Raw genomic sequence first — 26,542 nt, 5'->3', positions numbered from 1 at the left:
CAGAAGCATTGTGCACTGTGCAGGTGTCACTTTCTTAAAACAAAATGATAACCTAAAAGTACATTTCAGTGGTATTACCCTTTTAAGAGACATATCGACATTTTTAAACCAGAATCTTATTGTTTTGTTGTGAAGAGGACATAATAATAGACAGACATAAAATCTCTGTTCTCTCGAGAGCTCTGCTGCATTGACCCCCCCCCCCCCCCCCTGAAAAGCTGCTTGATGACATCATCCAAAGGAGAGCAGACCTGTAGGTGTCTGCAGACGCCATTTTCTCAACTATTTTCAACTGTAGTAGGCCCAATTCGGGAAATAGTTGGAGGAAATGGTATCTGCAATTCACTGTAGGTCTACTCTCCTCTGGGCGACATCCAGCAGTTTCTCAATGGGGGCGATGTGGGGAAGTTTGGTCCTCCCTCCGCTCATCATCCACAAACTGACCAGGGCTGCATTCAGATCCAAATTGGCCCTATCCTCATTCCCTCCCCTCATTGTCTTTCCTTTAGTGAGCCCCCTGCTGATGAAATCCCTGATGTACAAGTAAACCCATGAGAAGGGCAAGGAACACTGTAATTGAACCTTGTCCTTAGATCTCATTCGAATATTTAACGGGGAACAACGCCAAATTTAAGAATTCATACATGTTATTCCTATCCTAAGACAAAATATGAATGAACATTATCAACTCTCAAAATGTGTTAAAACTGAAATGTGTGATGTCATCAAGTATAAAGTCTGAAGCTGATCCATAGACAATTATGGAGTACAGGGGTAAGTATTCTCAACTTTTTGATGGTTGAGTAGGCTTTTTTTTTTTGGGTACCCTTTCAGTAATCTTAGAATCGCCAAATATCTACCGTCCTCTGAGTATGCTTAGCATGGCTCCTTGCAGGAAAAAGATTTATACTTTTGACTTCCAAAAATGGCAATAAAAGCGTGACTTCACTGACTAACCCTACAACCAAACCAATCACGGAAGCGGCCAGTTTAAACTTGTTTATCTGTACGATTGTTAGACATCATACTGCTGTTTGATTCTGTGCAGATTCAATGACCTTATGGAGCATTGGATGGTGGGATACACTTATGTGGGGAGCTTGCATTTTCTACTGTGGTGTCAAGCTAATTATACCTGGGAGCAAGGGTGGCTGTGCACCTGTGGTGAGAAAATCAAGGGTAGAGTGTAGAAACAGTCCACTTTATTGAGGAGAATTGGCAAGGTGTTAAAAACCAGGAGCAGATGGAATTAGCTTTCATGACAGAGGCTCTCTTTGTGTGTGGGGATGGGTGATTTAACGTTGATTGCTCAAAGCACAGCAGGTGTGCCACACCTGCTCCCGGGCCCAATTAACTAGTCTGGTTACAAGGCAAGGCAGGTGTGGCTACTTATATCACACCACATACAGTGTCCTCAGAAAGTATTCAGCTTCACTTTCCAATTTATTGGTGTATTAAGGATTAGATTAAATGTATTTTTTGCCAACAGCAGGTGGAAGAGAACCTGGAGAAGTGGAGGCATGCACTGGAGAGAAGGGGGATGAGGGTGAGCAGAAGCAAGACCGAGTATATGTGTGTGAATGGGAAGGAAGACGGAGGGGTGGTGATGATGCAAGGAGTAGAGGTACCAAAAGTGGATGAGTTTAAGTACTTGGGGTCAACAGTCCAAAGTAATGGGGACTGTGGTAGGGAGGTGAAGAAGAGAGTGCAGGCCGGATGGTGCGGGTGGAGAAGGATGACAGGGGTGATCTGCGATAGAAGGGTACCAGCAAGAGTAAAGGGAAAGGTCTACAGCACGGTAGTGAGACCAGCTATGCTGTATGGTCTAGAAACAGTGGCGCTGACCAACAAGCAGGTGGCGGAGCTGGAGGTGGCAGAGATGAAGATGTTAAAGGGGAACTATCTTATAAATGGCCTTTTTGAGTGTTTAGCATTGTTTCCTAGCTATGTGAACTTATATTAATATGATCTAATTCTCATATTGGTGCATTCTTCCAATTCTCCTCTCACAATATTCACCCTCACTGAACCGAGTCATCTGAAAATGTGCTGATTTGTGATGTCAGAGAGACTCAGCTGCATGATAATGTGGCTGTGTGGCATCAGGATCATGATGAGCTGCACACAGTGGTTGGAGCCCAGGCTCAAAACGGCTTAAGATCTTGAGGTAGAAAAATGCTGTTTTTGAGGACTTGATTAGAAATACAAAACAATGAATAAAAAATAAAAAGAAATTACAGAGGTGTTCCATAGACTCACAGGAATTGTGTAAAAGTGCCCAAATAGTGAAAGAAATAGTAAAATAGTTCCCCTTTAAGGTTCTCTCTGGGAGTAACAAGGTTGGACAAAATCGAAAATGTCTACATCAGAGGAACGGCCCATGTTGAGCAGTTAGGGCAGAAAGTGAGAGAAGCAAGACTGAGATGTTTTGGACATGTGCGGAGGAGGGAGGTGGGGTACATCGGGAGGAGGATGCTGGAGATGGAGCTGCCAGGAAAGAGGAGGGGAAAGCCCAAGAGGAGGTTTATGGACACAGTGAAGGAGGACATGCAGGCAGTGGGAGTGACAGAGGATGATGCAGATGACAAACAGATGGAAACGGATGATCCGCTGTGGCGACCCCTGACGGGAAAAGCCGAAAGAAAAAAGAAGTATTTTTTGCCAACAATCTACATAATACAACTTGAAAACTTGCATTTTTATCTTCATCTTTGTACTGCATGCAAAACACTGCATAGTTTTGGCCTAATTGGGCTCTAAAGAGGAAGCCTGTGGTTCCATTGAACCCCTTTTCATTCAGATATCTTGAAGTGAGAGGTCAAGGGTCGCCTTTGAAAATGCCCATGCCCGTTTCTTTCTGGCCAAAATGTATCTTATGGAGGAAATATTCAACAGGTAGCGCAAAAGTAATTTGTGACTGATCAAAATTGTATTAGAATAGATTCAAATGTATTGTCATTATACAGCACAAGTACAATACAATGAAAATAAGTTTGGCATCCAACCAGAGTGCAAATGCAAAAAAGGTTAAGTGCAATAGTAACATACAATGCACAGGTGATGAAACTGGTAAAAGGCTTCATTTGGGATAAATAGTTGGTGATTGCGTAGATTCTATTTAATTCCTCAGAATTAAATTATTATGATAATAATAAATACAACTATTTGTATCATTAACATTTTACATTTATAGTCATCCTGAGCATTACACACACTGCAACCAGCTGATGCAGGATACTGTACACACAAGCGCACTCCGTATGTACAGTATCTTCACCAAGCCACCTGCATCAGCTGCTGCATCGTTAATAAGCTATAGATTTATATGGAATTTCTTAATCTATTCGTAAGTGTGTGCAGTCCAGTTACCTTTTAGTTTTTTAACCCATTATCTTATCTTATCCAACCCTGACTGAACATTGATGGTTCAATGAAAAGGCACATTTCACGTCTGGTCTGCTAAAAGATTCTGCTCACATTTGACTTCCCATTAGATTTAGATTTACACTGATAACTGCACACTGTGTACATAAAATGGACTGTGATAGAGTGAAAGAGTATTTATTAAAATGAGCTGCAATACAATGAGTCATCATCTTCGTCCCACGTCTAGAAGTTCAGAACCACTCTGATGCTGAAAAAAGAAAATATGGATAATTACTGTAGGCGTCACATGCCCACATGTTACCTTACACATTACTGATTACCTGCTTATAATTGTAATTAGTAATGTAGTATTGGATTACTCCAACACAGGAACATAACGGACTACATTTGATTACAATAGGATTACTTTGCCTCATATGTACAGAATTGAAGGCTAGCGCAAACAATTTATTCCAATTTACAGATGGTCAGTTGAATAATGCTATCAGTCTACATGGTCAGTTGAATAATGCTATTATCGGTCTACATGGTCAGTTGAATAATGCTATTATATAATGACTTGTACATTGTACTTTTTCTGATGAGAATTTTGTTCAAACATGTTTCTGAGTAATCAAAGTAATGAGGTATCTAAATCAGATTACTGTGTTTTTCTCTAACTCATTAGTTACATTTGTAATCCAGTTACATGTAATCTGTTACTGCCCAACACTGCACATGCCAAATAATATAGAAAAAAAAGGCACTTGTCTCCACTATGTAGGTTTGGGAGGGATGTCTGGACCACAGGAAAGTAACAAAAGGTACAAATACACACCAGACCACTTCGCCACACTGGTATGAAGGTTAGAGGAGGTACAAATACACACCAGACCACTTCACCACACTGGTCGGTGTGAAGGTTAGAGGACAATCACAGAAGCCTATGTAGCAACAAATCAGGCTACATCCTTCAATAGATAGAACAATTACATTTCACAAACCGGGGGGGGTTCTATGTTGCTACTAAAATAGTCTGTTAATCTTCTGTTTTCAGAGTTTCAATAGACAATGAGGCTTAAAAGGGACAGTTCACCCAAAATGTAAAAGAAATAATCCAGATAGTTTGGGTTTGATTTTCCTTGGTTTGGAGTGATGCAAAAAAGTTATTTTATACGGAAGTAAACTCCCATAATAATGTATGGCAGGTGTACTTCGGTAGAAAATAGTTCCTACATGAAGCTGTTCACAGCAAGGTCTGTGGATAATCCTGAGTAACCAGGTCATGATTTCTGGGGAAATAAATCTGTTTTGAGCAAACCAAGTGCAATCCAGCTCCCTTGTATTGGAGTGACCGGAAGATATCTCCAAAACTAGGAAAATCACACCAAAACTATTTGAATGGATGGATAGCACTCCGGGTAAAGGGGGGAAATTCGTTTTAATTTTTTGGGGTGAACTGCCCCTTTAAAGCGATAATGTATATATTTGTTTTTATTAATTAATCAAGTTCTGGAGCGTGTACAGAACAAACAGACCACCAGAGCCTCAACACAGTTCACACCTCAATTCCATTTCCCTGTGCAGTGCTGCTCCCCAGGTAATTCCACTATTAACCAGTAGATGGCACCATACTATAGCTCCACACAGCTGTGAAAGGGGTACAGCCACCAAACCAATATTGAGGTGGACATGTTGTAAATGTACAAGTTAAAGGTGCTATAGATAACATTTTGATGTAGACTAATCATGTAAAAATATATTTATATATATGTATGTATACCCACAGAGCTTTTAGAAATGTGCAGAATACAAGTAGTGCTTTTCCCCAAAATAAATAATTGATTCATGAATTTATCATTCAGAAAATGTTGGCGGGTCTGTATGTTGTTATTTACATGTTGCATGTATCCCTTCCCTACTTCCCATTTCCCCATGTGGAATGCACCTAATGGATAAACGTGCTGCTAGTTGAGACATGCTGGTGCTCTAGTGGGACATCTAGTGGCTCAATGTTGTCTATAGCACCTTTAATAATCATCAGATCCTTTCTTTTGGTATTGGCTAGGCCCATGGCATTCTAATTGACTTCTCTGTATGTTTACTCTGGGTTGGACTGAACAACATATTTATCGTCCCACACACTTGTTTTTTAAATGAGACGGTAAAATCCAAGAGGGAGCCTCATCAATCATAAATGGGGTTCAGACTAACAGCAACCAACAAGATAGCAGAAATCTGGGAAGAGCCTATTTCATTGTCCTTAACCACTATACAATAGCCTAAGTATTTTTTAAATGACCCTGTGAGGAATTGTCATGTTTTGCCAACTAGCAGGTATAATAGAAATGTTTATTATTTTCATCATACATTTGCTGTGATGACCCAAAAGTGACCGATAAGAGTTATAATTAAGGATATTTCACTTCAGTAGAACTTGTCTTACCTCTATAAGTGCATCTACAAGTAAGCTTAGCGACCACTGCTGTCCCTGTCGTCTGCTGTCAACACCACCATTCCTCCCAGGTGTCAGGCTCCTCATTCACTTCCATTCATTTTGAGGGCCAAGTCTAAATATCCTACTTCTGAAGTATAAACAAACTACTTCTGTGCAGGTTTCAATAAAACAGACAATTCTGAGCCAAGGGTATGTGTTTGCTTTGGAATTTTATATATCTTTACAGATGTATTACTTTTGAAAAATAAAAGCAGACCCGGTAAATCTGTTGTAGGTTTGAGTATGCTGTGGATCATTACCTCACAAGGAATGTTCAGGGAGTGGTTACCATGGTTACATGCTGACTTGAGGGAGGAAAGATTCTAAACATTCTGTGACAAGTTGACAGTTGGTAAAACTACACCTCAAGTAAGAAATTGTTCCTTTACTGATAATTTAAAAATGAAAACATCAACTAAAAAAAACAGGCACCTTACTACCTTCTATTACACAAAATTATATTTCTGTATAGTTTGTTTATACTTGAAATGTGCTATTTAGACTAGGTCAGCAAAATGAATGTAAGTGAATGGTGGTGTTGACAGCAGAGAGATGACAGGGACAGCAGTGGCCGCTAGCTTACTTATAGATTACTTTATATAAGAGGTAAGACTTTTGATACGATTTTTGATAAGTTCTACTAAAGTGAAATATCCCTTTAAGGCTACAGGCGGGCAGCATTGAATGGGAGGCATGATTGCACGACACCCAAACAGAATGCGTGGGGAGCGCCTGTGTACACAAAGACAAGTTTCCTATTAATGAGCCTATGCCTTGGCACAACATCTTAGATAAATATTCTTAAACCCTTTCCCCCTGCATAGTGTATACAAAGAAGTCTTTGTCTACACTCTTAATAATGACCAATGAACCACTCAACGCATCGGTTGAGTGGTCTGTGTGATCTGTGTTGAAACTACCATTCTACAATGGGAGGGGGGGGGCAGCACTGTACAGGAGGCGGGGTTGTCCAACGCGCTTTGTTCCATGCATTCACTGCTCTACACTCATGGTCTGGTGTGACCAGCTTAGATAACCTTCTCATGATACCAGACGTATGTGAACGAGACGCAATAGTTCATGCACACAACGTTTTTTTTCTTTTGCAACAATGGAAAACAAATATATAGGTAACTTGACCACCAAGAAAAAGTCTGCCTGTAAAAAAAGAGAGACACACAGAGGCAACAGAGCAAAGAGGCTCATGGGAAATGTATTGAAAACAGACTATACCACTTAGGACCAGGTGTCAAAATAATCTACGTTTGATGCTTTACCATAACCATTTGATCACCATAGCAAACCACTTTTGATGCGTCTCCAAGGAGAACTCACCATTTCCCAGCATGCATGATATCAAAGCCCTCGATGATCTTCTCAAAGGGAAGAGTGTGTGTCACAAACTCGTCCACTTTCAGCTTCTTGTTCATGTAGTCCTGGACGAGTCGTGGGACACTTTCAACACTCTTGTACCCTGAGGACAGGACAGACACAGTGAATTAACTCAATGGACAAAATAGTGAGACAAACTTGCTTGTGTCATCATCATCATTCATCACTGATGCCTTGCTGGTGGTGTGATTAGATTAGATTCAAATGTGGGGCGCTCCTGGGTTAAAATCCAGCCCAGGACATATGTTGCATGTCCTCCCCCATCTCTTCACCCGATTTCTCTCTCTGACTGTCCTATCAATAAAAATAACAATGCCCTAAAAAATATCTTTAAAAAAGTAGTACAGTACAACCAAAAGACATGGCAAAAGAGTGAATAGCAATATACAATGTACAGCTGATTCAACTGGAATATATGCATGTATATAAATGTGTACTACTGAGCTATCAGGTGTATGTACTAGGCTTGGTCGGTATCATTTTTTTCATACCGTCATACCTTGCTGACATAATACCCCGGTATACGGTATATGACGGTATGACTTTCATTTATCAGCGGCGGGGGGCCACCCGTGTTACCAAGTAAACAAATATCACGGAACGTTAGCCACGTCAGTTAGCCAGCATCAGCCAGGTCCCGTTAGCTCTCAGAACGTTAGCCACGTTAGTTAGCCAGCATCAGCCAGGTCCCGACGTTAGCTCTCAGAACGTTAGCCACGTTAGTTAGCCAGCATCAGCCAGGTCCCGTTAGCTCTCAGAACGTTAGCCACGTTAGTTAGCCAGCATCAGCCAGGTCCCGACGTTAGCTCTCAGAACGTTAGCCACTATAGTTAGCCAGCATCAGCCAGTTCCCGTTAGCTCTCAGAACGTTAGCCACATTAGTTAGCCAGCATCAGCCAGGTCCCGACGTTAGCTCTCAGAACGTTAGCCACGTTAGTTAGCTAGTTAGCCCGCACCATCCAGGTACTACTATAACATTAGCTCCCAGTCCCAGAACGGTAGCTAGTTAGCCTGCACCATCCAGGTACTACTATAACGATAGCTCCCAGTCCCAGAACGGTAGCTAGTTAGCCCGCACCATCCAGGTACTACTATAACGATAGCTCCCAGTCCCAGAACGGTAGCTAGTTAGCCCGCACCATCCAGGTACTACTAACGTTAGCTCCCAGAACGGTAGCCAGTTACCCCGCACCATCCAGGTACTACTAACGTTAGCTCCCAGTCCCAGAACGGTAGCCACGTAACCCCGCACCATCCAGGTACTACTAACGTTAGCTCCCAGTCCCAGAACGGTAGCCACGTAACCCTCTGCTGGCGCGTGCTGTGTAGTGCACTACAATCAACTCTGTCAGTGTAATAGCAGTCTGTGACGTCACGGTATTGAGAATCATACCGGCGGGATCTCGAAATACCCTGGTATACCGTAATACCGTCATACCGCCCAAGCCTAGTATGTACAGTTATAGTATTATTATGTATTGTGATATAAAAACATTATGGTATAACTAGTAAGAGTAGGTAGGGATATATACAGATATAGATAGATATCGTATACAGGTATGTAAAAAGGATTATAGGCAGGTATATTCAGACAGATAAATATATGTACGGTATATATAAATATATTTCATTTCAAACCTTTATTTAAACTCAAAAGGAAACTGAGGTTTCCCTCATTTACAGTCACGTTGACAGTAAATAAATATACGGTATATTATTGTACATGCTATCATACAGAGTTATAAGAGTAGACTATAGTTTGAGTTTGAGGTAGGTAGTTATGATTACAGTGTAAGGCAGTTGTAGAGGGTGAAGGCAGTAGGCAGGCATGAATTGAGTAAAGGCAACAGAGGTCATTAGTGTTGTATACTGTATTTCAGGCTCCTGCAGAAATCTTCAAAAAGTATAACAGGTGGATATTTTATTTCCCATTCACATGCATTTTTGTTTTACAATTAATCTTTGGCTTGGTTCGAGATTGCTGCCAGGGCCATGACACAATTTACATGCATGATGGGTAATGTCCACTGCCAATAGCAGACATCATAGAGCTGCCGTTTAGAAGGAATCCACAAGGCAACACACACAGAGCGTCACACGCCGTCACAGGCAGCCTGCTGTAACGCGGATGCCTTCTAGCCACTACCCTCCTGTCCCTCTGCCATAGCATGTTGTAACCATTGAGCATTGACCAGATATTCCAGCAAGAAACTGAAGGAAACATATGAATCCCATATTGAGCAGCTAAAAGCCACCCATGAACTTAACTAGCCAGCTAGCAACACCCCGAAGAGGTGCCATTTTCTTCACTGGCAGCTTTTTGCCACTCGATACGGCATTCATGTGTTAGGAATATTACTTTGTAGTGATGGGAATTACGGCTCTTTGAAGGGAACCGGATCCTTTGGCTCTGTTTCTTTTTTAAGGGGGGGTATTTGTTTATAAGGTTTATAAGACTTGGTTTATCAGTCTTAAATCAAAATCTTTGGTTTATCCGCAGAGTAATCACTAGGATAATGATGGGATAAGATTTGGATCAGATTCAAAGTTAAGATACTTAAAGCCCCTGGAAAGAAAGCCTCAAATCGTTTAAAATGTATGTATGATATCCAACATGTGTGATATTAAGCGTCCACCAACATTTGAATGAAAAAAAATATAGGCCTATATTAAGGTGACAAGACATCCCCGATTTCCCCCCCCGAAACGTGTCTCATTCGTTCTTATAGTAAAAAATAAAAAGCTTATATTATTATTGTGTCATAGAAGGCAGAACTACAACTTTTGACGTGAACAATAAAGTGCATGCCATGCGATATTTAGATTCATAACAAGATCCACGTGTGTTTATGTAAAGGGGAACGGAATTGGATTCAGGGCAGGCAGTGAAATGGGCACAGCGAACGATAAAAATAACGGCTCCCGCCTAGTATGACTTGGTTCCCTTCGTACCAAAGAGCCGTTCAAAATAATCAGATTGTTTGCGAACAACACATCACTAGTACTTTGTACTATAATCCTGTGTAATGTACCTTTATTGCCTTTGTGCTACACATGCATTTTACACCCACCGTCAGTTTGACATGACCTTAAAGCATCTTGTTCCTACGAACCCTCAGTCGTTTCCTGTCTTTGTACCAACCTGTATCTACATACAAAGCGCGAGTCACTTCTGTCCTAAAGCGGTAATTCTAGCTTCCTTTGCTAAAAACTGTGGTGTACTTCCTTTGTGGTGGTTTATGGCTCAGTGTGTGATGTATAGATATCTGCCATGTACTGACTGAGCACTCAATCACTTTGGGTAAAAACCATTCATTGATGAACTGATGTCACTGGTCTGATGTTTCATCATAACCACCAACAAATTCATAATAATATGTTTCCATATTTCTCCCCCCACAAATGTATGAGATGTGTTCCTTTAAGTCCTCCAGCACATTACCTCCAAAAGCAGTGCCGGTCCAAGTGCGTCCCGTCACCAACTGGAAGGGGCGTGTGCTGATCTCCTGGCCAGCTGCTGCCACCCCAATGATGACACTGGTGCCCCATCCTTTATGACACGCCTCCAGGGCTGCCCTCTGTAGCACAAATAGCACATCATGACTACAGCCTGAAATAAAAACAATAACTATGAATATAACTCTAGTTATATGATTGCTGGAAAAGCGTCTTGCTTCGCCTATTGCTTCACTCCTTGTGCCCATGGGTGCTCCTTTTACTCAATGCACCTATCACTGACCAGGGCCACACCCTCATGTGCAGCATATAAGCAGATGCTGGCCTGGCAATCGCCCTACCATAAACGATCATTCTGACCAACAGAGCAGTTGGATGTCGGTCCAGTACAGGATGACACCTTATTGTTGTTTGATTCCTGTGGTAATCTGAATGTATGGTCAACCTTTTTTTGGGTCATGTTTTGTAGACCTTTCTGTGTATTTTGCTTTGTGTTCCTTCCTGTGCTGGACCAACACGGTATGTAAATCCACTGTCTCTTTTAATAGTGTTTTTTGTTGTTTTAAATAGGTTTTAAACATGGACAACTGAAATAAACATGACACTCTAGATATACTATAAAAATAAGATGGTAACGGTAATGGTAATGGTTTTTTTGCACATTCTTGCCCGGAGACCTATAAAAGAACCACCTCTTTTGAAGTATATAGAATACAGAGCTCCCTAACCTCTTGGAATAAACCTAGGGTGGCGTAGTCCTTGCTACACTCGACATGGCTTCATTTGTTTACATGGTACATAATAATAAATAATAATAATAATAATAATAATAGCTTTACAATAAAACCTTAACAATAATAACAATAACACCATTGACAGCTGTCACCACTAGATTTTGATTGCTTCCTTGTCACAGCAAGTGGTCATTTTACGGCCACAACAGGCATTACAGGTAATTTGGCAAGTGGCCTAGCTATTGTTAGCTGTTAGTCCAAACATCAGCAGAATAATTGGCTCCCCGTTAGGTCGCTAGTACTTGCAACTATTTTGCTTTTAGCTTGTCACCATCTTTGTACTGAAGGATGTCAAAGATACTGAGATTTGACCGGAGTTGTGGCCTGCACAGCCGCATGGGAAGGTCTATGGATGTACATCCAGGGACGTGAGGTAACAAGGTGGGAAAGAGTATTTCTTCACGTAATGGGGTTCTGTATTACTTTTGAGAATTCATCTCACCATGATCCCCACATTCCCAACACACTCAAAGGAGTAGTCCACCCCTCCATCCGTCATCTCCACCAGAACCTCCTGGATGGGCCTGTCGTGGTCCTTTGGGTTCACCATCTCAGTGGCTCCAAACTCTTTAGCGACCGTAAACTTGTCCGGGTTCAGATCGATCCCGATAATCCTGGTGGCCCCAGATGCCTTGCAGCCCATGATTGCTGCAAGGCCCAGCGCTCCGAGACCAAATATTGCACAGGTTGACCCTGGCTCCACCTGAGGGGGTAAGTAAAGACAGGGCCATAGGTCAGCTGATTATTGCTGCAAACAATAATATGGATGTTTCTTTCCAATGCACACCAATGTCGGTTTCCGTCGGTCACTGACAAGTATGACTAAAATAAGATGTGGTAGTCTGATAATTGCCTTTTGCCATAGGTATTGCCAAGGTACACATTTTTGGTGTGATGGGTGCTTTCTAACTGCCTTGCAACAGGCGTGCTCTGCCAACTCCTCATTATCATAATTTAATTAAATGTCTCTCACACTTTGCCATAAATCAGACAGGGTTGTTGATCATATAAACCTGAACTGCATTAATCCACTCAAATAAAATGTTATTGTTGTAATATTGTACAGCTCAGTTTCAATTTGTGAATATGAACAAGTCTCTCAAGCTGAGCACCAGAGAGACAGGACTCTAGTAATGAGACTCTGGAGCTGCTCCATAGTCGGTGAACAGTGAATTTAAATGCCATGTAGATAGGGGGTTTTACTGTGGGATTTAGTATTACTGTTTCAAAATAATAACACAAAGTAGAAGTGAATACTTCTATACTAAATACTAAATGTACTAGCCGTAGAAAGTATTTTTACCTAGAAATATGACTCGGTTACAGTAAATGTAATTAGTTACTTTACACCTGCACCTCCTCATCCATCACGCTCAACATAGGGGCCCCCCAGGGCTGTGTTCTGAGCCCCCTCCTCTACTCCCTGTACACACATGACTGCGTAGCACAGCGGAACAACAACACCATCAAATTTGCTGATGACACAGTAGTGGTGGGCCTGATCTCTGCCAACGACGAAAGGGCCTACCTGGAAGAGGTAGAGAACCTGTCACAGTGGTGTCAGGAGAACTGCCTCTCCCTGAACGTCAGCAAAACAAAAGAGATGATTGTGGACTTCAGGAGGTCGGGGGTCAAGGACTACAGCCCCCTCAGCATCGACGGGGCACCGGTTGAGAGAGTGAACAGTTTCAAGTACCTCGGAGCCCACATATCCGAGGACTTGACATGGACCACACACATTGACAGTGTTGTGAAGAAGGCACGACAACGCCTCTACTTCCTCAGGCGCCTAAGGAAGTTCCAAGTCAGTCAGAAGATCCTTAGGAACTTCTACTCATGTACAATAGAGAGCATCCTGACCGGCAACATCACCTCCTGGTTTGGGAATAGCACTGCACAAGACCGTAGCAGACTACAAAGAGTGACACGTTCAGCCGAACGCACAATTGGAGGGGGGCTTCCCACCCTCCAGAACATTTACAACAAGCGGTGCAAGGGGAAGGCTAAGAGAATTATTAAGGACTCGAGCCACCCGAACAACTGCCTCTTTGAACTGCTGCGGTCAGGCAAGCGATACCGGAGTCTTAAGGCGAGCACAGAAAGACTCAGAAGAAGCTTCTATCCCCAGGCCATCAGGCTGCTAAACGAACAATAATCGCTAAACGAACAATAATCACTATGCAACAACCATCAAATGCACACAGCACACACACCCACACGCACACACTCACTCAAACAACACACTGCAGCACCCACTCTCCACACTTTAGATCACACAAACACACTTACACTTTATATTTATTGATAAAGGATTTGCACTACAACTCGTACACCTACTGTGAACTGTACCTAAATTGCACCTCGTCCCATTTCTCCATTTCTGCCTTGCACTATATAGTATTGTATATTAGTACACTGCACAGTATTGTATATTGTATGGTAACTACGTCTATTCTGCATCGAACATATGTCTAAACTGAACACTGTGACCTCTTTTTTTTTTACTTCTAATTTTACTATGTTTTTATTTCATACTTATCTTGTCTTGCACAGTCTCTGGAGCGCAACAGTAAGAAGCATTTTGTACAAAAGTATTCTGTACTTCTGTATGACAACTATTAAAGAAACTTGAAACTTGAAACTTGAAACCTCTGCATTTAAAGCTGCAATAATTATTTTCTGACCACTAGAGGGCAGCAATGAGCCATTGTAAACAAACCACTGCCTCTCTTTCTCCAAACAAAATCCTTGTCTTGTTTCGCCAAAGTGATCATTGTATCACAAACATAACACTGCCTTACTGGCACAATCTTACAACTAAGATTTGCTGAAATACATGTTGCTGAAAGGTTTCAACTATAATACATACAAATTTGTCTTGGGAATTTTCTGATTCTTAAACTATGTGAAAATGGCCAACAGAGAACATTAAATACTTAATTTACAAATATAATACTGTTCTGACACAAGGTTGAAAAAATTAAGTTGTAAATTCATAGGTTTATGAAATAGGTGGAGCTAATGCATGGTCCGGACTTTGTCAACAAAGAAAATAAATGATGGAATAACAAGAGACTGGCCACTGGTGGTGCAGGGTTGATTGAGTAAGACACCATGACTCAATGAGACCTTCTGATAGCAAGTTTTGAAAATGTGAAAAGTACATTGTATTTTAATCATTTGTAAATAATTATTACAGCTTTTACCATAACGCCATCATTGGACCACTGATGTGATAATGAGGGGAACTGTAGGACTGACCTTGGCAGTATTGACCGCTGCTCCGTAGCCAGTGGAGATCCCACAGCCCAGAAGGCACACCTTGTCTAGAGGGGCTTTCTCATCCACCTTGGCCAGTGAGATGTCAGCCACCACGGTGTACTCTGAGAAGGTGCTGCAACCCATGAAGTGGAAGAGGCTCTTGCCCTTGCAGGTGAAGCGGGACGTCCCATCTGGCATTACACCTCTTCCTTGTGTCAGCCTTAAGAGCAGGGAGGACGTGGGTAAGAAATGTTCTGCTGAAACACTGGTAAGACCTTCCCATTTGGACTAGAGTATCAACACTTTGGCTGCCGGAAAACGCCTAAACACGTCATTCCCGGCCATGCTCAAGTTGCCGAAGACGCTTTACAGCGTCTTTAATATCAATATTTCAAAAATCTGGGATCGGATTCATATTTCCCCTCCGCTGGCCTGAGATCCACCAGGAGGACCCACTGAGCTCTCTGGCGGTTCAGGAGCGCCATCTGGTGGCCGATCGGCGCAATCGCTTAACAGGAAGTGCTATGGAGATTGTGCTGGTCGGCCGTATTACTTCGGGGCACTAGCTATAGGTTCCGGGACTCGATCTCGACACACTACATAGCGATCGATTGCCAATAACTCGATAAACAACATGATTTGGACGTATATACCATTATACAAGCTGGAGATGGACCGGGTAAATCAACATCCCATAATGGTAAAATTTCTACTCTACGATGATCGCCCAACGGCGCGCGGAGACTGGGGTGAGTTTTAGCGTGTAAAGTTACCGTCTTCGATACTAACTGCTATCATCAACATTTGACCCACATTAGATGATTGGTATAACGCTGCCCACGGAATTATAAACGCCCCCTAGCCCATCCGGTCAACATCAGATGACGTGTAGTAACTTCTAGAAGTACGTCTAGTTGGAATTTTTTATATCGCGCTGATTGCCATAAAACTGTATTGCATCATCAATATAATGTATTTGGGGCTATAGATCACGTTCTGGAGAAAGCTGCAGAAAGAGATGAAAACATACTTATACATTAGACCATACTTTACTATGAATATGTGAATGAAAAAGTTTAACGTTGCTACACAATGAACAATACATATAGGACTTTGAATGGGCCCTAATAATGGCAATGTAGCAATAGAATTTAAAAAGTTATAGCCCTGCAAAGAAGGGGACTTTCTCTATAGACAAATAGAGCCGGCAACCTAGGGTTGATAATGAATTTAACCCATGGCAGCCAAAGTGTTAAGTTTGTGACATTCACACCTACCTGATCTTTTGACACAAGTTGGTTTTAGGACTTTTACAGAATTTGCACTCTCCACACTGTGGGACATACAGGGGGATGACGGTATCCCCTGAGAACACAAATGTGCAAATGTTCTGTTCAGAGCCATTCCAACGTGAGTGTCTGCACAAAAGGCGATAGCAGCTGTGTCACATGTTCTCATAGCTACCTGCTTTGAACTTAGTGACTCCCTCTCCAACACTCTCCACTATCCCAGCTCCCTCGTGACCCAGCACCACAGGGAAAACACCTTCCGGGTCGGAGCCACTCAGGGTGTAGGAGTCTGTGTGACAGATCCCTGTGGCCGCAATCTGAAATACAGAATGTCACAGATCCATTCTGAGGCCATTTGAAATTACTGGCAACACTCAACTGTATGCAAATGTGAAATGAAGATGAACTAAACGAGTGAGTTTTGTCAATTAGCGATTCAAATATTCATGAGCTCACTCATTTTAATTATAGTAGTTTATTTATAGTTAATTTAATTAATATAATTAATGTTAACTTAATCCTTGAATGTCAAATATGTCAATCATCATTATAGTGAGAGCATACATATTCATGAAATGTTTAAGGTACATCTAATTAATGAACACATTAATGAACACAACACAAGAATTGAATTGCCCCGATGGCATCACTGGTGGCCATATTCAAACTCATTTTACTCTCAAACTAAATGAATGTGTGCAAAACTGTTTAGAGTTTTGGGATGTGTGTGAGATTATGTGCGAAATAAATCAACATTGTTCTTTGGTGAAGTGGCCCCTTTAAGTTCCAACTTGTAACTGTGTACGGAAGAAAATAAAAGTGTATTAAAGGGAAACTATCTTATAAATAGCCTTTTCCAGTGTTTAGCATTGTTATCTAGCAATGTGGGGTTGTATCAACAATGTCTGTGTCTCAGATTCTCATTTTGGCGGATTGCTCCAGTTCAGATGAGACAAGATCCTCCCCCAGTGAACTAAGGGCCCGTCCACACGAACGCTGGGTTTAATGTAACCGTGATTGTATGTGCGCAGTTGCACTGTTCGGCCACACACAACCGGGGATTTGCTACACTGCAACCGCGGTCTTTTGAAACCGGTGGCCAGGGTGGAGTTGTGCGGTTTTGCAGTTGCGTGTGGGCATAGCAACCGAGGTTATTCCCAGTGTTTACAGCAGAGCTGTCGCAATTATTCCCCATGTTCACGGCAGACCGCGGGGTAGAGAGATTAGAGCAGAGCCAACTACACCAGTGTTTACAGCAGAGCTGTCCCAAGTAGCGTTATATGAAAATGATTGTAACAAACTTTTGTTCAAACGTATCGTCTGTGTTGAAGAGTGTTGTGATCGACTGATGTCTGTTGACGCTCAGAGTAAACATGTAGCTGCAGCTAAACTAAACTCATGTGTTGTCAAGTTATTGTTATAAGGAACCCAGTCCAGACTGCATCCCCATAACAATTGTTTGTATTGAGCCGTATTGTATTGTACCCATTCTGCAATGTGTTAAATAACGTTTGCATCCATTCATTATACTAGCGTTAACGTTACATTATTACGTTAGCATTTAAGCTATATACTATACATAGAGAATGCCATTGACATTAGCATGTGTAGCTAACAACACCGGAGATCTTTTTTGTGAGACTAAACTATCCGCTCTTGGTGGTAAATTGTGTTGCTGATGGTTTTGTTTCATCAACAAAATGAGAGGCAGAACACAGTGAATGTATCCGTTTGTTTATTGCAGTTTCTTTCTTTGCTGAAAATATATGTTCCGTTGGCAAAATGATCAATAGGGTCCAGCTGTGCTTCTAAACGGGAAGTTTACTTCTTCTTCTTCTTCAGTAAATTAATGGCAGATCGCGACCCAACGGGAAGTTTAGTGAGCGTTCAGTCTTTTCTGATTGGTTGAAATGGCCTTCATGTCTGAACAACATCGCCGCCTACTGCTTTGGCATTGTATTACATTGTACTACATGTAACGGTTGCTGGTGCCGTGGGTACGCAGTTATACACGGTTGTCCACCTGTGTTCACCGTGTGGACGGAGTTTTATTTTTTCAAACTTCGGTCATATTAAATCCAAACTCTCGTGTGGACAGGGCCTGAGCCATTCTGATTTGACTCACTATCCTACGTAGCAAGGAGCTGATCTGCATATCTAAGCCCCCTCTGTGGTTGAAGCCACCGCCCACAATCAACAATTCACTCAACAACGGAGCAGTGGGAATAATGCAGAAGTGGTTTCCCCGTCACTGATGCTTCCTCTAAAGAGGGAGAGAGGGAGAGAGAGGCTCTCATACGGAGACTCCCTGCATTTACACACAATCGCGAGTCGAGCCGCTCACACACGCTCACGTAGCGATCTCTCCTCTCTCTCTCCCTCCCTCTCTCTCGTTCTCTCTCTCTCTCTCGTATGTATCACGCTGTGTGGGTGACTGTCACTCAAAGCGCATTGCTAGTATGGGCGGAGCCCAGCCAAAAACAGCTTGGAATCTTGAATGCAGAAAATGCTGCTCGAAAGTACTTGATTAGAAATACAAAACAATGCATTCCTTTTATTTTTTTTACTTACAGATGTGTTCCATAGACTCACATGAATTGTGTAAAATTGCCCAAATAGTGAAAGGAATAGCAAAATAGGGGACCTAAGTACAATACAACTGAAATACTAAGCTTAAAGTGTACGATCAGAAAGTGCCGTTTCCTGCTCATCGATGATGTCGTAAGAGTCCTTTCTCAGCGCAATCCATACTGCGCTTCATACTGGATAGTGGATACCCAGCTCATCTTAGTTAAGACACAGAGCTAATGTGAAGTTAATGACACCACTGTAAAGAGCACTTAAACATATTGTGGGTGCACTGTGGAGTAGGTGTTTATTTCAGGACTGGTACGGACTGGAACAGTATGGCCCCATTACCCATAAATAGCTGGGGCCCTGTATCATCCTGAGAAAAGACGCTGAACAACATTGTAGGAAATAGTATATATATATAATTCTGAACTTACCCTTTAATAAGGACAGGAAAGCTGAATGTAGACAATAATTTAGGAGGATACATAATAGGTTATGTAGTAAGACTAGAGGTTACCATGAATAATAGATAGATAGAAAACGTTATTGCCATTTCAACACATGGTTGATTGGGATTTGTCTTGGTGCCACATACAGTACATACAGTATAAAAACATACAATATAAAAACATACAAGAATACATGCAATGCAATCCCTACAATAGATCATATATACTGATATAAGGTTATCTCACTCAGAAAAGGACCATGAACTCCTCAATCTGTTGGTAGACTGCAGTAATAACTGAAATTTAAACTGACTTCTGCCCTTTCAAACAGGAGTAGCAATTACGTTCTATTCCCAATACATTACGCCCCACTGATCCATCAGCCCATGTGGGTACTTTATCTTGAGATGAATAGGAGGGGAGACTTTGGGTCTCCCTGGCAACTTCCATCATCAGCTCTGTAAAAATATGTAGACCTATAGAATGCTAAATGAATGGAGTGCAATGTAAAATCGCTTACACCAGTAAAAGTAGAGGATGCTAATTTGATTGAGGAACGTGTGCCATGTTTAGGGTCTTAGAAACATATTGACATTTTAAATTTGGAATATTGTTCAATGGATGTTTTTTAAAAGTGATTTTTGTTATATTTTGGGTGCATATTGAAGACTTATTTCACCTTTTTTTGATGACGTACAGACAACAAGGATGAGCTAGGCTAACGATTTGGCTAGAAATGATTCCTGATATTTAAAGCTGTAATAATTATTTTCTAACCACTAGTGGGCAGCATGGAGCCACTCTAAACACACCCTTAATTTCGACTGAAATTAATTAAAGCCTTGTCGGTTTTCGCTAAAGTGATTATTTTAAATACACAATCTTGTAACCAGTGATGCAGTGGTGGTACCACGCCGTCCTAGCAGTTCGCTAAGCAGAAGTGCGCGCACGGATGTGCACACAAAAATGCGTTCACAGCTTTCACTCTACTGTCGCGCCGTGCGCCAAGTACCCGGCACTTATCACCTAGTCTTTGCATAGCATAACAAAGAAAGAGAAGTGCAAGACCAAAATGCAAGCCCTGTGGGGGGTTTGCTTGAGCTGGTCTGTGCACACGCGAGGGAACATGTATGCGCGTGCACGTGTGTGCGCGTGGCGTCCAGGCAGTTCTGATATTACGACTGCACCCCTGCTTGTAACTAAGAGATTCACTGAAGAAAATTATTGTTTTCGTGCTTAGACAACTACAATAAATACAACTTCATCCTGGTTGTTACCTATAAAGGTATAGGTACAAACATAATACTATTCTGACAGCACAATAATGATGTAATTTAGGGACAAAAATTAGGACATGTCTGAGTCCGCATCTCATTTGGTCCTCATCTCTTGGAGTGTCTCATCTCCCTAGCTTGTGTTAGCAGTGAGCTTTTTTAGGCTCCTAATTTTTCCCAGTAGGGATCCCTATGCATAATTACACACCAGAATGCCTTATTTGTTTACGCATGTAGCTGTTTTCAGCTATCTTTGTATCTCTCCCAGTAAGCCTTGTGAATTTCCCAGTCACCACTGTTTAAAGCAGCCAAGAATAGCACATGTAAAATAATTAATTAAACTGGATATAGGTATAATAATATTGGTATATCAACTGGCGATAGAGTGTCAAAAAGACGGTTATTTGTATGTTGAAAACCTTTATTTATCCCCGAGGGGAGATTCAGATGTCCATCACAGCATAACAGCAATTTAATTAACTGTTATGGAGCTGTTGTCCTGATTCACTTGTTGATGATACAGTACTGGCCTCTCTCCTGCCAGCTCACATGCATAATTTTATACTTTCAAGTAATCTTTTTGATTATGTTTTCTTCTCTGACACCAGCTCTTACCTTGTAAGTCATGCATATCTCTGGCATTGGTGATATACCTTCAGTCGATTGTTAACCGCTTATTCACTATAATTTAATCCACTCTGGTCTATGAAGCTTAACTTGGCCATTAGATGGCACTGGCTTCTCATCTGTAATTAAGTTTATATCTGATTGATTGATTGAAAACTTTATTAACAGATTGCAGAATGGGTACAGTACAGTACAGCTCAATACATACAATTGTTAAGGGGATGCAGACCAGAGAAAGACTTTCGTCTTGTTTACATCAGGGTCCCCCATTTTAAATTCATCATAATATATGACATACATGACATACAACATACCAGATTTGCAAATACAGTACTGTTTGTGATACAAAACGAGTCTATAAAAGAGAGTATCCACATTTGACGTAGAAACTGTACATTGGAGGTTGGGTATGTGGGGGGGGGGGGTTGGGTGGGGGGGGGGGACTGTACATTGGAGGGGGGGGGTTGGGTAGGAGGGGTGGGTGGGGGACACTGTACAACTGTACAAGCAAAACTGTACATTGGAATATTGACGAAACCATTCTTGGTAATTTTCTGTACATTGGAGGGATTGACGAAACCATTCTTGGTAATTTTCTGTACATTGGAGGGGGTTGGGTTAGGACATTTACAGGGGCCAGTTTCGAATTGCAGTCTCCCGTAGGTGTTCTTTGAGAGTGGTTTTGAAAGTGGGTAGTGATTCACATTCCTTTACAGCTTTAGGTAGGGCGTTCCACATTGATGTGGCATAATTGCAAAACGTGTTTAGTCCCTTGTTTGAGCCGAATCTGGGTTTAACATGATTTGTGGAGCTCCCTCTGGTGTTGTGATCGTGGTATTCACTGACCTTTGGGAAGTATTTTGACATGTACATGGGTACCTTGGTCGTGTAGTGTATCTTGTAGACCAGGCCCAGATGCACATTGGTTAACTGAGCCTGGATCAGCAGTCTGTTAATTACCGGTGTGCATGTTTCGCAACAAGGTGGTTGTGTGTGTGCGTTACACAAATAGTTACGTGTGAGTGTGTATATGCATGTTGGTCAACTGGCCCTGAATCAGCCAGCTGATAGCCAGATGTGCTGGGCATCTGTTTGCAGCAAAACCAGCCATGCATGTCATCAGTTGATACCACTGGCGTATTTAACAGCCAGCTTATCATGCAGTATTCCAATGTTCCCACTTTAACCTGCTTCTTTCTTTTGGGAGGTATTCTGCTCTACGGCTATTCATGGGGTTCCTCGTACCCCGTTAATGAGCCATCACAGCTAATTGTCAACTTTTAAATATTGTATTAAGTTTGTATTGTTTTAATTTTGTAAACTTAGTCTCTCCTGATTGGAAGCTAATTATCTACTTGCACACACACACTATTCTGATGTAGCCAGGTGCATTTGAGGTCCATTGTTCTTAAAAGGAAATTCTGATTTGATTGGCCATAATTAAAGCCAGGCCCAACTCCACCTGCTAATAATGTATTCATCCTACTCCTACTAATGCACTCGCATAAGTTGGACACACATACGTGTGCCAGCGCACTGAACTTACACCTGTGTTCACGCTTGTGTCTAGATTCACAAAAATAGGGCCCGGAGACACAAAGATAACTGAAAGCAGAAAATGATCACTTTATATTACATTAATGTTATTACCTCAGCCAAAGAGATTTTGTTTATCTGTCTGTGAACAACATATCTCGAAGACGGAAAGTAATAGCCAGATTGCCATACAATTTGCTGTGCACATTCATGGCCTGAAAACGAAGACAACTATTGATTTTGGTGACCCCATGACCTTTCCTCTAGCACCACCATCAGGTAAAATGACCTTCTGACCTGTTAGTCTTATGGTGGTGGTGCTAGAGGAAAGGTCATGGGGTCACAAATCAATAGTTGTCTGTCGGGTCATGAATGTGCACAGCAGATGATTTGTGACTGTATGACTAACAGGTCAGGAGATGAGCTCATTTGACATCTTTGGCCTGATGGTGGCACTAGAGGAAAAGTCACAGGGTCAAAAATGTGCACAGCTAATTTCCTGGCATTCCGGCCATTAGTTTTTTAGATATCTTTTATGTTTGACCTGATGGTGGCGATTGACAAAAGGTCATAGGGTCACCAAAATAAAGAAGTGTCTCCCTCTTGAGGGTCAGTAACTGTAATGCATGTAACGAAATTGCATTAAAATACTTAAGGTATCCGATTGCATTTCACCACTAAATTGATGCTATAAAGCACAGTTCCTGAAAATTGTGTATTGCATGTTCTCCCAGCATGCACAGGCATGCCACGGACACGGGGGTGACACAGAACACAAAAACAGTGCACCGGTATGAGGTAGCAAATGTATGATATTCAGCTTGTAGATTACAAGACAACAAAAGAGCGTTGTAAGCCATACCTTGATGCGCACCTCCTTGGCTTTAGGAGGCGCCACCTCCACTTCCTCCATACAGAGAGGCTTCCCAGCCTCCCATGCCACTGCCGCTTTGCACCGGATCACCTGGAACACAGACCCATACTATCTTAAAACATATCTTCAATAATGTAATCTCTCTCGGCCCTAACATACCCTTTTTGTATTTAAAGGGCAATGAAACACATGGTCCTTTTCCTGCCTTTAGTGGTTGATATTTCTACCCTGCTGCACACTCCACCCCACCCGGTGATGTCGTTTGCATATTCGTTTGCCCTGCGGTGGCATCGTCAGGTGGCCGCCGTGGAGTAGGCCTATTATGATGGAGAATGTAATGTGTTCTGCTTCTGTATTACATTGCACAAAATGTGGGACCCTCTCGAAAAAACGAGATACTGTATCTCAAGTGGTTTTCCCAATAAAGAATTTCAATATTTCAATATATGTCAGAGTACCTCTTTTCCCACGGCACACCGGACCTCCACTGTGGGCTATATGAGGCCAATTGTGGCCACTCACTCATTCCAAGGAAACTATAAAAGAAGGAAGGGTCATCTCTTCACTGTGCCATGTGTGAAAGTGTGAAAACGTTCAGTTCGACCGGCATTGGGTTGAATGGGCTCAACCATCTCCTCGTTCATGACATTTAAACAGGTTTATTACCTTGGACATCAGAATCATCTGCAATTTGTTGCTAATGTTTGATATATTGGTTGATTCCCTCAAATAGCTTATATATTTAGCTTCTGGCACCAAAGTCTGGCACCAAGCAGAGAATAGAACGCTGGTATTCTGACGTCATGATCCTTCCTTCTTTTATAGTTTCCTTGACTCATACGTTTTGTGGGATGTTTTGTAGGACGCATGCGCAGGTCAACCGGGAACCTTACAATTACCAGTCACTGTCACTCAGTAGGCAAACACCTGGTCAGTTTAGGATTTTCTCCTAGGAACAAACACCTGGTCTGCTTGGGCTTTTCTCAAAATATAAATATTTTCTCTATCAACCATATGGGGGCAGAAAAAAAGGTTTAGTTACTCTTTAACTCAGGAATGTTGGGGTTGGGTTGTGCTTAATCGAATGTTGGGTTACACATTCCTTGATTGCTTTGTCAAGTTACTGAAAGTGTCCATCATCAGTAGAAAACTAGAATAAGACTCGATTTCCTTTTTTTTATCTCCTTGACGTGACCTTTGATGCATTCAGCCATGGTACATTACATTAGTGATGCACACTAGATGGGAACACACCTAAAGGCACCCATCATTACTCTGTTACACTGATATGTCGTCGTCGTCCCCCCCCCCTCCCCTACCTGGTTGTTGTGCGCATGTTCTCCTACTGGTCGGTACAAGGGAACCCTGAAGTATCCGCACGCTTCCTCCGACACGTGCGGCGACAGCCAGTGGCTCTCTTCTCACCTCAGCGAGAGCTCTCATTGGTGAAGTGTAACGTGTGGGAGGTCACGCTGCCTTCCTCAAGTCCTGCCTCCGCTGAGCAAGCGCCCAGACCTTGGCTACTGGGAATTCTAAGATATTATTCTGAGATTTTTTTTTTTTTTTTATGGACGTAATGGAATGTTGGGTTAAATATGAATTGTCTATCTGCGAAGGTACTATGTGACAGAAATAACAGTACTTTGCTAAGAGATACAGTTAGCCCCCATGAAGCACAACATGTGGTAGGTCCTTTCTTGTCCTGCCTAGATTGTTGAGATGATACAACAATGTGAAATCTGTAACAGCTATAATTATTGTAAATAACTAATATTTCATTGTTGAGAGTCCTCCAAATGTTCCATCTGTATCCTTCCTGGATTCCTTAAAGATTGTGCAATAGTTGGAAATGTTTTAACAGGAGATGGAACAAGTAAATATATTATTCAATAAGTACTGTTACTGACATAATTACTCAAGTAGAAGTACTGTTAGTGAAATATATTATTCAAGTAGAAATACTGTTAGTGAAATACTGTTAGTGAAATATATTATTCAAGTAGAAGTACTGTTAGTGAAATATATTATTCAAGTAGAAGTACTGTTAATGAAATATATTATTCAGGTAGAAATACTGTTAGTGAAATACTGTTAGTGAAATATATTATTCAAGTATAAGTAGTTAGTGAAATATATTAAGTAGAAGTACTGTTAGTGAAATATATTACTACGTAGAAGTACTGTTGGTGAAATATATTACTAAGTAGAGAAGTACTGTCTGTTACTGAAATAGATTTGAGAATTGAGGAAATGTTGCAACAGTGGGAAATAATTTTATATTTCACCGTCACATTTTTCTTTCTATTTCATTCATAGAAAATAGACTGGGTTTATATTTTTAAAAGCGTTACACTCTACATGACCTTTGGTACATTCAGACATAATACAAGTTAGCAAGACACACCAGAGCAGAGCCCCGTATTTGCTGTATAAACATAGGGCTGGCTGAGAGAGAGAACCAACCATGCGAGTGTTACGTTACGGTCTTAAGATAAGCAATGTTTCACTGAACCAGCTGCTAAGGAAATACGTTATTCTAATGTAATTTTGAGGAAGAAGACAGGCACATACTTACCTTCCCAGCGGTTGCCATGTTCTTTCTTATCCAGAAACAACAGGAGGTTGGCCCAAGAAGAGGTCCTATCAGTGTTTGGTCCTATATCACAAAGCAGGAAGTACTATTAATCACAGAGGCTGGTCTGGATCTTAACCGGGTCGCTTTCAACTGGGTGTGTTCCAATACTTTCAGTTATTTCCCTCGTGTTCCCTCGTGTTCTCTCTCTCTCTCTCTCTCTCTCTCTCTCTCTCTCTCTCTCTCTCTCTCTCTCTCTCTCTCTCTCTCTCTCTCTCTCTCTCTCTCTCTCTCTCTCTCTCTCTCTCTCTCTCTCTCTCTCTCTCTCTCTCTCTCTCTCTCTCTCTCTCTCTCTCTCTCTCTCTCTCTCTCTCTCTCTCTCTCTCTCTCTCTCTCTCTCTCTCTCAGCAGAGTTGAGCAGGAAAGCAGAAAAAGTAAGGGTTATGCACGTACGCAAATATTTAGCCACACCCACTCTTTGAGTGTAAAGCTGTCTGCTGAGCTGGGTTAATGATGATCAATTACCTCTGACGTTCTTTATCCATCTTTTATCCAGTATGGGCATGTGTACATGACTGTAC

The 26,542-nt window shown here is 41.7% G+C and overlaps 1 protein-coding gene across 1 annotated transcript; it reads right to left on the bottom strand.

The window, feature by feature from the left end:
• Positions 1-1,184: 1,184 nt before the first annotated feature.
• Positions 1,185-26,199, bottom strand: LOC311225371 (alcohol dehydrogenase class-3 chain L). The gene is made up of 9 exons (XM_084310633.1): positions 25,965-26,199; positions 23,378-23,479; positions 16,231-16,372; positions 16,044-16,131; positions 14,767-14,986; positions 11,948-12,208; positions 10,698-10,833; positions 7,199-7,337; positions 1,185-3,634 (listed from the first exon to the last, which is right to left on the bottom strand). The coding sequence occupies exons 1-9, from the start codon at positions 25,980-25,982 to the stop codon at positions 3,610-3,612; spliced, it is 1,131 nt and encodes a 376-aa protein (XP_084166759.1). The 5' UTR covers positions 25,983-26,199; the 3' UTR covers positions 1,185-3,609.
• Positions 26,200-26,542: the final 343 nt, after the last annotated feature.

This window comes from Notolepis coatsorum (genome assembly GCF_963971535.1).
Source record: "Notolepis coatsorum genome assembly, chromosome: 3".
Classification (NCBI taxonomy): domain Eukaryota; kingdom Metazoa; phylum Chordata; class Actinopteri; order Aulopiformes; family Paralepididae; genus Notolepis; species Notolepis coatsorum.
The sequence above is the reverse complement of the archived record's forward strand: the minus strand, read 5'-3'. Positions and strand labels throughout refer to the sequence as shown.

Excerpts from the sequence above, each read along its gene's own strand:
- LOC311225371 (XM_084310633.1), bottom strand. Across the intron at positions 16,373-23,377 it reads CCAAGGAGGTGCGCATCAAG|ATTGCGGCCACAGGGATCTG; the intron begins GTATGGCTTACA and ends TCTGTATTTCAG. Across the intron at positions 10,834-11,947 it reads TTGGGAATGTGGGGATCATG|AGGGCAGCCCTGGAGGCGTG; the intron begins GTGAGATGAATT and ends TTTGTGCTACAG.